The sequence below is a fragment of the Pelodiscus sinensis genome, chromosome 15, assembly GCF_049634645.1.
Source record: "Pelodiscus sinensis isolate JC-2024 chromosome 15, ASM4963464v1, whole genome shotgun sequence".
Classification (NCBI taxonomy): domain Eukaryota; kingdom Metazoa; phylum Chordata; order Testudines; family Trionychidae; genus Pelodiscus; species Pelodiscus sinensis.
In genome coordinates, this window is record NC_134725.1 from 31618227 (window position 1) to 31627685 (window position 9459).

The 9459-nt window shown below is 42.2% G+C and overlaps 1 protein-coding gene across 9 annotated transcripts in view; it reads left to right on the forward strand.

The window, feature by feature from the left end:
* The window catches only part of MPHOSPH9 (M-phase phosphoprotein 9), a 73114-nt gene extending 66089 nt beyond the window's left edge, over positions 1-7025 (forward strand). For 8 of the 9 annotated variants that reach the window (XM_075898552.1, XM_075898560.1, XM_075898557.1 and 5 more), the window contains 4 exons: positions 1329-1432; positions 3597-3841; positions 5278-5346; positions 6892-7025. In XM_075898552.1, coding sequence (XP_075754667.1) covers positions 1329-1432; positions 3597-3841; positions 5278-5346; positions 6892-6993 — 520 coding nt within the window. In that variant the 3' untranslated portion in view covers positions 6994-7025. Of the gene's footprint in view, positions 1-1328; positions 1433-3596; positions 3842-5211; positions 5347-6891 lie in introns of those variants that run through there. The other variant, XM_075898554.1, reaches the window with a different exon arrangement.
* The last annotated feature ends 2434 nt before the right edge of the window (positions 7026-9459 follow it).

Sequence of the window (9459 nt, forward strand, 5' to 3'; positions counted from 1 at the left end):
GCCTTTGGTGAGGGACCTTGTCAAAGGCTTTCTGAAAATCCAAGTATACTATATCTACTGGATCCCCCTTGTCCGCATGTTTGTTAACCCCTTCACAGAACTCTAATAGATTAGTAAGACAGGATTTCCCTTTACAGAAACCATGTTGACATTTGTCCAACAAATTATGTTCTTCTACATGCTTCACAATTTTATTCTTTACTATTGTTTCGACTAATTTGCCCGGTACTGAAGTTAGACTTACCGGTCTGTAATTGCCAGGATCGCCTCTAGAGCCCTTTTAAAATATTGGTGTCACGTTGGCTACCTTCCAGTCATTAGGTACGGAAGCCGATTTAAAGGATAGGTTACAAACCACAGATAATAGCTCAGCAGTTTCCCATTTAAGTTCTTTTAGAACCCTTGGATGAATGCCATCCTGTCCCGGAGATTTGTTAACATTAAGTTTTTCTATTTGTTCCAAAACCTCCTCTAATGACACTTCAATCCGGGACAGTTCCTCAGATTCATCACCCACAAAGGAAGGTGCAGATTCAGGAATCTCCCCAACGTCCTCAGCCGTGAAGACTGAATGAAGCAAAGAAATCATTTAGTTTCTCGGCAATGGTTTTATCGTCCTTGATTGCTCCTTTTATAGCTCAATCATCTAGTAAATCACAGTAAATGTGAAATATTCATATGAGAAAGAGGTCTGATCACTTAAGTAAGGGTATGCATAACTGGGACATATATCTAAAGTTAAGTTTGCTTTTTGAAATTCTGGGTCAGTATGCCGGGATACAAGTGACACCTGCTTTAAAAAAGTGTAAAAGAAAGTAAGCATTTAGAACTCTTTTTCACTCCCCATAAAAAATTGTGTGGAGACTAACCTTACTACTAAAACAAAGGATTCTCTTTATAGTACACTGGATATCCTGCTTAGCAGAGTTTGCCAGAGCAGCAGAGATAGCATTCTGAACCTGGAGGTGGACTACAGAGTAGGCATGTATAAGAAGGAGGAAAAGGGAAGTTCAACATCACTTTTAAGTGTAACATTGAAGTACTCACTCTCTTGAGAATGGAAGTCTGGCCTCCTTCTTTAGAAAGAAGCAGGTTGCATGAAGCAAGATCTTTGATATATGGAAACAAAAGAATCTGAGGGCATTATTTGATTGTAATTAGGAGAAATGTAATTGATTGTAATTAGGAGAATCCAGGGGATTGCATTTTTCATTGAAGAGGAAATTGTTTTTAATAAATCAAAATATAAAAAGATAGAAATTATTTTATAATAGTTTTTTCTAACAAGTACACTCTTCTTCCACCACTCGCCCCTCATCATTCTGTAGATTCAATATACTTCTGGATGATTTGGAAATTGCTCCTACGTCTACACTGCAACATAGCAATCCAAGAAAACGACTCCAGTTTCTTTCGCTAGATGATACAGAAGGTAATTTGTCAGAATGGGCATAATTATGATTATTTTTTAATTTCATTTTTTCCTCCTAAAGCAGGGGTGAGGAACCTTTTTTTTGGGTTGGGGCCACTGACCCACAGAAAAATCAATTGGAAGCCGCACACAATGCAAGTGAGAAGTAAAAACAAAAAAACCCTCAATAAAATGGCTCCCGACTGAGAAGGAGAAAGACACTCCCCACATTTCCCTCCCACACCAGAGGCTAGGTGGAGCCCAGACTAGTAGATTTTGTGTGCTCCAGTCCCACGGTGGGGCAGCGGGCAGGGAGAGTGAACTGGAGTACTTGCACAGACTCCTCAATGCTGAGGGGCCCTGAGGCGTAGGGACCAGATCTAGGCACCAGGTGTGAGGTACTCCACCCCTGTTCTAAAGTGACCTTTTTCCTCTGCATAGTTTCCACTGAGTTAGATAAGAGGAATCATGACAATTTTTTTCTAATAAAGCTTAGTCTGTATTTTACAATAACTAAATGTAATTACAATAATAGAATAAATATTTGATTTTTATACATGTGCATATACAATAGAATATAAATAATTCAACTGAAAAATAAGAAGAAAGGAAATAAGTGTCCTAAATTCTAATTTAGTTAAGTAATATATATATTATGAGGAGCCATATCAATATGTGTATTCAGTATCTTTAATAAATATTCTATTAGTAAGTATTGCATGCAAATAGTGAAGGGTAATTATAATAATAAAGTTATTTAATTAGTTTTTAAATTGATGGATGCAAATCTTATTTTAACCACATTTATATTAAACTACTGAATGTATATTTATCTTTTATACATGTTGAATGTATAGTAGACTTCCGATAATTCGGCACGTTTGGTACCTAGGTGGTTTATCAGATATGCCAGAGTATCGGGTGGTACTCCGGCAGGGGGGCTGTGACAGGTCTTCCGGGACCTGCACAGCATCTGGGGAGTGGGCAGGGAATGGTGTGGTGAGGGGTGAACCCTCCGCCGTTTTGCAGGAAGGCAGGGGAAGCTCCACACTGCCGCCAAGAATTTCCGGGAGGGGAGCGGGCTCCCCATCCCCTAGACTGCAGTAGTTATTGCTGAGCAGGGGGATCAGGGGTGGTGCTGTGGGACCAACCCTGGCAGTACCCCAGCTGCTCTGCTCCACCACATGTCCGCCGCTCATCAGTTTCGGCAGCGGCGGACTTGGGGAAGCGGCGGAGCAGAGTAGCGGGGGTGCTGCCAGGCACCAAGCAGGGGGCAAGGAGCAGCGCTGCGGGACCAACCCAGCAGCATCCCAGCTGCCCTGCTCTGCCACTTCCCCACATCTGCCGCTGCTGCTGCTGAAACTGACGAGCGGCGGATACGCAGCAGAGCAGAGCAGCTGGGGTGCTGCCGGGTTGGTCCCACAGCACTGTCCCTCACTCTCCTGCTTGGCGATAACTACTACAGTCTGGGGGGTAGGGAGCCCGCTCCCCTCCTGGAAACTCTTGGCAGAGGTGTGGGGCTTCCCCCACCTTCCTGCAAAATGGTGGAGGGTTCGCCCCTCGCTGCGCTGTTCCCCGCCCACCCCCCAGCCGGACACACTGCGGGTCCCAGCAGACCTGTCACAGGGGTATAATCCCCTTCCCCGCTTCTCCCCTTCCCTTTACCATCCACGAACGCCCATAGGGCTCACAGCAGTTCCAATTGTCCGGCTGGCCAGAGCAGTTCCAGGTTCCAGTTGGTGCTGAACTATCGGGAGTGCCGGACCACTGGATGCCGGACAATTGGAGTTTTACTGTATATCATTTATATTAATTTTAAATGTAATATTTTATAGTCAATTGTGTTTTAATTCTTTAACAATAATATAGAATACTTAGAGGCTACAGTGAAATGTTTGTCATTATTTACATTAAATATTTAAATAAATACCACCAAATTAATATTGTAGTATTGAGATTAGCAATGTCTCCAGTCATCAACAGAAACTAATCCCATAATTTTGAGAGAATTCTGTTAATACCACGAGGCATAAATAAACACAGTAGTAGGTTTGTAATAAAAGCCTCAAGTGTGAATGTTCATGTCTTTGTCAGTTTGTGTCCTGCATCTACTGTTATATATTATGGAAAATTTTAAAAAATAAACAATATTTTTTTTATTTTTCCTACTTTCATCTTTTCATAGGAAGACAGCTTTCAGGTAAAGGTATTGACAGCTATGTTAAACACAGTTCTTGCACTGAATCTTTGCACACTGGAATGAAGAAAGAAACTGAGAGATCTGGTTGGGAAGAGAGGAATATACCACACAAAAATGAAAAAAGTGTTTCTCCATCAGTATATGATGCTGATTTCAAGTATACATCAAGAACTAAGACATTAGCTGAAACTGAAAGACTTTTTGATGAACTCACACAAGAAAAGCAACAGGTAAAAACCATTTTTCTTCTAAATTGGTGAATGAATGCATTTATGTAAAAGGGAAGCTAGTAGACTGCCATATAGCTGCACTATGCCTGGACTCAAACCAATGCAAAGTTCCTAGCATTGTTCTGACAGAGCAGTCTTCCTTGCATACTAAACTTCTGATATTGCAGTCCTTTGACTCTTCTGAGCAAAGTCATATTCTACAACTGAGATGCAGACAAATGGAGACAGAGAGGGTCTGAGGTGAATCTGTTTTGTGACAAGCTGAGATTTAAACTAGCTTTTCAAAGATGAAAGGCTTGTGCATTAAACCATTCTAGCACCAAATTAGAGTTCTCTATTCTTCAAAGGGATATTTGTGCGAGTGGTCAAGAGTATATTAATTGTATAGTATAGCAGGTGTTCTCAAACTTTCTGATACTGCGACCCCCTACAATGCTAAATGAATTTGTGTGACCCCCTCCCACCCTCACCAAAGTTGTTAAGCAAAAAAAAAAGGGGGGTAGATGGAGGGGATCCAGAGTTGTTAAGCAAAAGTTGCACCACTTTGTCCAGTTTGGGACTGCACCCACCCCTCCCCCTGAGCCAGGCCCCCCCTAGTCTCCACATCCTAATGCACTCATCCCTGCCTCAGAGCTATGCCCCCTCAATACCTCCCCCCATCCCAGTGCACTCTCTCCTCCCCATGAGGCAGGCTCCCCTAGAACCTCACCAATCCCAGTGCATTCCCTCCTCCCCCTGACGCAGGTCCCCCAGTGCTCCCCCCATCCCAGTGTACGCTCCCCTCCCCCTGAGGCAGGCATCCTCAGCATCGGGAGCCCGTTCCAATCCAATCTCCCCCCTCCCCCCGCAGAGCCAGGCACAGAGGAAACTCTTACTTTTAAAGTTGCTTCTCCTGCAGCCCGGCTACCTCAGCTCACAGCATGTAGGGGCAGTATCACATGGCCAGCAGCTGTTCTCTGCTGCTCACGTTGGTCAGAGCAGAGCACGCTCCGGTGCCCCCCTAGCGTGGCACCCGACAACTGCCCCCTTCTGCCCCTCCCCCCTTCACTAGACTCTGTGGCGCTCCTCACTCCCCATCCCCTGCCAGACGTGGCAGGGGAAAATTGTCCCCGCCAGGCTTCCGTCTGGTATTTGTCTCTCTCTTTTTTTTTTTTTTTTTTTTTTTTTTTAAACCAGACAGAGCCTACAGAGGGAGACAAAATTTTTCAAAAAAAACCCCTTGGATCCAGCTGCGACCCCCCCCCCCCCCGTAAGTGGGTCACAACCCACAGTTTGAGAAATGCTGTAGTATAGGATACATTATATAGCTATACAATATCTAAGCACCTCACTGCACATATATTGCTAACCTGTCCCTGACTTTCTTGCAGATTAAAGATTAGGCAGGTTTATGCTGGCTCTTGAATTTACAGCTGCAGTATTTTGTGTGTTACTAGATTGAGGCTGCATTAAGTCGAATACCTTGTAGTGGGGGAAGAATGACCTTACAAGCAAGATTAAACCAGGTGAAAACACTTATTTCTGTGTGTCTGACTATTTTTCAGTTAATTTCCCAATACTGGAAGTCCAGTTTATATTCTCTACTTTGCTATTGAACAGGATATGGTTTAGTGGATTGTAACTAGGGGTGTAAGAATGTAACCAGGTAACCAGTAAACTGATGCTTATCAGTTAATGGCATTGGTTACACTCATCATAGGGCTGCCGGGAGCCCCAGCATCCCTGGGAGCCGCAGCAGCCCCAATGGCACCGCAGGACTGGCTGTCATGGCAGCTCCAAAAGCTGCAGCAGGCCTGGGAACCCCACAACTCCGGGAGCTGTAACAGCTCCGGGAGCTGTAACAGCCCCGGGAGCCATGGCAGGAGGGAGCAGGGAGCTGTGAGTATCTGTGTAGCCAGTAGAAATTCTATTAGTTACGTGGTTAATAATTTGTTTGCGTTTTAACATCTCTACTTGTAGCAGTAGTTTTTCCATTACACTCTACACCAGGGCTACTCAACACCTGGCCCATGGGCCACATGTGGAGCTCAACACGCAGCCCGCTGGTGGTAGCCAAAACAAAAAATAGTCAATATAAAGTTCTTCTGCTGCTATGCATTTTAGTAATTAAATTCCTGGACTGTCATTGCTCATTAAAAGTGCTGTCATGTGGGTGGAAATCGGGTAAATATTGCACTTTATTAATATCAGCAGAACTGACCTAAATGGGGCCTGCATGTTGTGTTGTCTTGCCTTAATCTTTGTATTCATGCCCATCAGTGTGAAAGATGCTATTTGCATATATTTGCACATATTTTGCATGCACATGCAAGCACACTTAAATTCTCAGTCAGAATCATTTAAACTAACTGATATATAAAGATGTAAGTTAGAGCAGGAGAGCTCCATGCGCAATTGGAGGTGAGTATCTCTGAAAAATCTTAGACATGGTCTTCAGACTCTCACACATCTATGGACCACAGGTTGAAAACCGCTGTTCTATGGCAACAACAACCTTTTGCAGACCCTTTTTGACGCAGTCCATGGACCCCAGTTTGTAAACCATTGAGTTAAGAGTATAGAAGAACCTTAAGACTTACAAACACATCTGGAATGGAGATTGTTCAAAACTCTGAATAAGGCATTATACGTATTCTTTCAAAAGCTTACAACTGAACTAACATAGCTTTGAAGCTTTACTATGCAGAACAAAAATGCTGCTCCCCTCCTTTTTAGTAGTTTAACTGAGTACAGTACTATATTTGCTTTTTGTGTGCTTATGCTGCTGCCACATTGCATACTTCTGGTAGGCCCACACTTACTAGCTTTATTTTAGCTAGCACAAAGAACAATAGCAATGAAGATGTGGCAGCACAGATGTCAGTGCAGACTAGCTGCCTGAGTACCCACTCAAGTAGACAAGTATCCGGGTGCTAGTGAAAAGCTGTTAATACTTCAGAAAAGACCTTACTGGAAAATGAGGACAGTACCAAAATATTAATTTGAGAAGTACCACTACTTGTAACTGTATGGTATTGAATGTATTATCTTTTCCAAATTGTTTTCTTTAGGAAGCTCTGGAAGATCGCTTGGAAAGGATTAATAGAGACTTGGGCTCAATCCGTATGACACTGAAAAGATTTCATGTTTTACGTACCTCTGCAAATCTTTGAGACCTGTATCCATTAAATTCAGATATGCTTTTGTTTGCACTAATGTATAATTATGCACACACAAATGCAAATTGTTTCGTATTTTTGTAAACCCTCAATAGCAGTTTTACAGCCATTATCCTTTACACACAGCAATATTTTGTACTTCAAATAGGCACATATATTTAAGCATATTTTCTTACACTTGAGAAATCAATCTGTTGTGTATTTTACTATTTTTAAAAAAGTGAATTATTTTTAAATAGTGTATAAGAATTCTGTTTATAAGGAAGTAAACTGAGGCAGCTTGTTTTCTGAACAGAATCATGTTGTAATTCCTTTGCTGTTCATTTTGCTCACCATTTTATAGAGATTAGTATCTACATTGTAAATAATAGGTACTGTGACATTTTGAACTTTTATATTGTGCAGAAAGCAACACGAAGCTTCTGTGGTGTTCATAACTACAAGCTTATGGTAAATACCTTTTATGGTAAATACCTTTTATTTAAAATATCATGGCTTGCTTTTTAATTTGTTGTTGTGACACATCTTAAATAAATGCATATCTGCAATGTGGAATTCTTTTAAGTATCCATCTGTATAAATGCAAGTAACTATACAAACTGAATTTTTTTCAAAATTATATTTCTTGTGTGATGGAGTTAAGGTATGACAGAGCCACATGAGTTAATTTTTTTCTTTATCATTGACACTAATTTATTTAGAATCCTGGTCAAACTATTCAGGGCTAAATTTTGTTTCATGCCATCTGGTCTTGTCCTCAGATATCTCAATGTTGTTAAATAAGACTCCTTTCCCAAGAGGCTTAGAGAACAAAAAGTATAGGAAGCTCTTCAAGTGTCTAGAGGTTGCACAAACAGTAAAACCTTTATCGCAGCTTATGAGGAACATCTTCCCATTATGAACCTAAATTAATGTTGAAAAGGAGTTTTCAAGTTACAAGAGGGTTGAGTGTTGAACACAGTCTGCATATAGTGTGAAGATACAGAGCACTGCAGAACTATGTGCATGGCAGCATCAGTAGAGGGCCTTTTATGTATAGATATCCTTTTCATGCCCCTCACAGTCTGAAATAAAGGCCTCACTCAGGTGGGGAACCCTTTTTGGGCTGGGGGCCATTGACACACTGAAAAATCAGTCAAGGGCTGCACAAAAGTCAGAAGCAAAAACAAAACAAAAACCCTTCACTGATGTGGCCCCCAGCTGAGAAGCAGAAAATCCGACTTCCCACAGTACCCTTGCACACCAGAGCTGGGGGAGGAGGGATAGCTAATACGTTTTGTGAGCCTGCCTAGGACCGGGGTGGGGCCAAAATGACGGGTTCAGCGTATGGGAGAGGGCTGCTGGGAAATAGGCGTGGGGTTTGGGTCAGAAGGGAGGGTGCAGAAGAGGAGGGAGGTACAGGATTGGGCTGGGGCGAGAGGGCTGAGTGGGAGGTAGTGTGCAGGAGTGTGGTGGGAGGTATGGGGTCTGGATGATGGAGGGGTATGCTTGCCTAGCAGGAGGACATGGGGCTGGAACACCTGAATCCAGGCTGTAGGTTCCCTCTCCCCACCCCGCTCTAGATACTTGAAGAGTGCCTTATATTTCTTCCCTCCTAGCCTTTTGGGAGAGGAGTTGCTGTTCTCTGTTTCCTCTATTTGTAATCATTATGAGTAATTAAAAGTAACAATCAGTGTAATCACTCAAATATCTCACAGCTATTTTCCCTTGAGGAAACATTTTGCTGTAGTAATTGTGTACTTAATGTTTCTACTTTGTCTTGATAAAATTCACACACACAAAATGAAGGGACGTATAATGACTATAATACTTGACATAGAAATGTATTCTGTACTATGCTTCAGGAAGTACAGTGTATTTGAGCGAAAGAGTTGAGTTCTGTTTCACTTTGGCTTTTAGGTGTTTCTGTATAATTTATCATTCTAGTTTCAGATTTTGCTTCAGTACTTTTGTAACCAGTGATTTCTTTATATAGTTTTAGCAATTAGAAGCAATACTGCATTATGTCTGGGTGACTGTATATTATTATATTCTTTTTTAGCTTGCTTACTCTTGGCCTGTGTTACCAGATCATTTCTAGCATTGTTGCTATGTCTCAACAACTCTACTGTATAAAGTTCAGACACAATGGATTACACTGAGTGCTAACCAAGTTTCTCTCCATGACACTCCAGGACCATGGAAATCTAACCACAATTGTTTTTGTTTTTTAAATATACCCAGAACATAAGAATGGCCATCCTGGGTCAGACCAAAGGTCCATCTAGCCTATTAGCCTGTCTGCTGTCAGTGGCAAGCACCAGGTGCCCCAGAGGGGGTGGACCGAAGACAATGATCAAGCGATTTGTCTCGTGCCATCCTTCTCCAGCCTCTGACAAACAGAGGCCAGGGACTCCACTTCTACCCCCTGGCTAATAGCCTTTTATGGACCTGACCTCCATGAAATTATCTAGCTTCTCT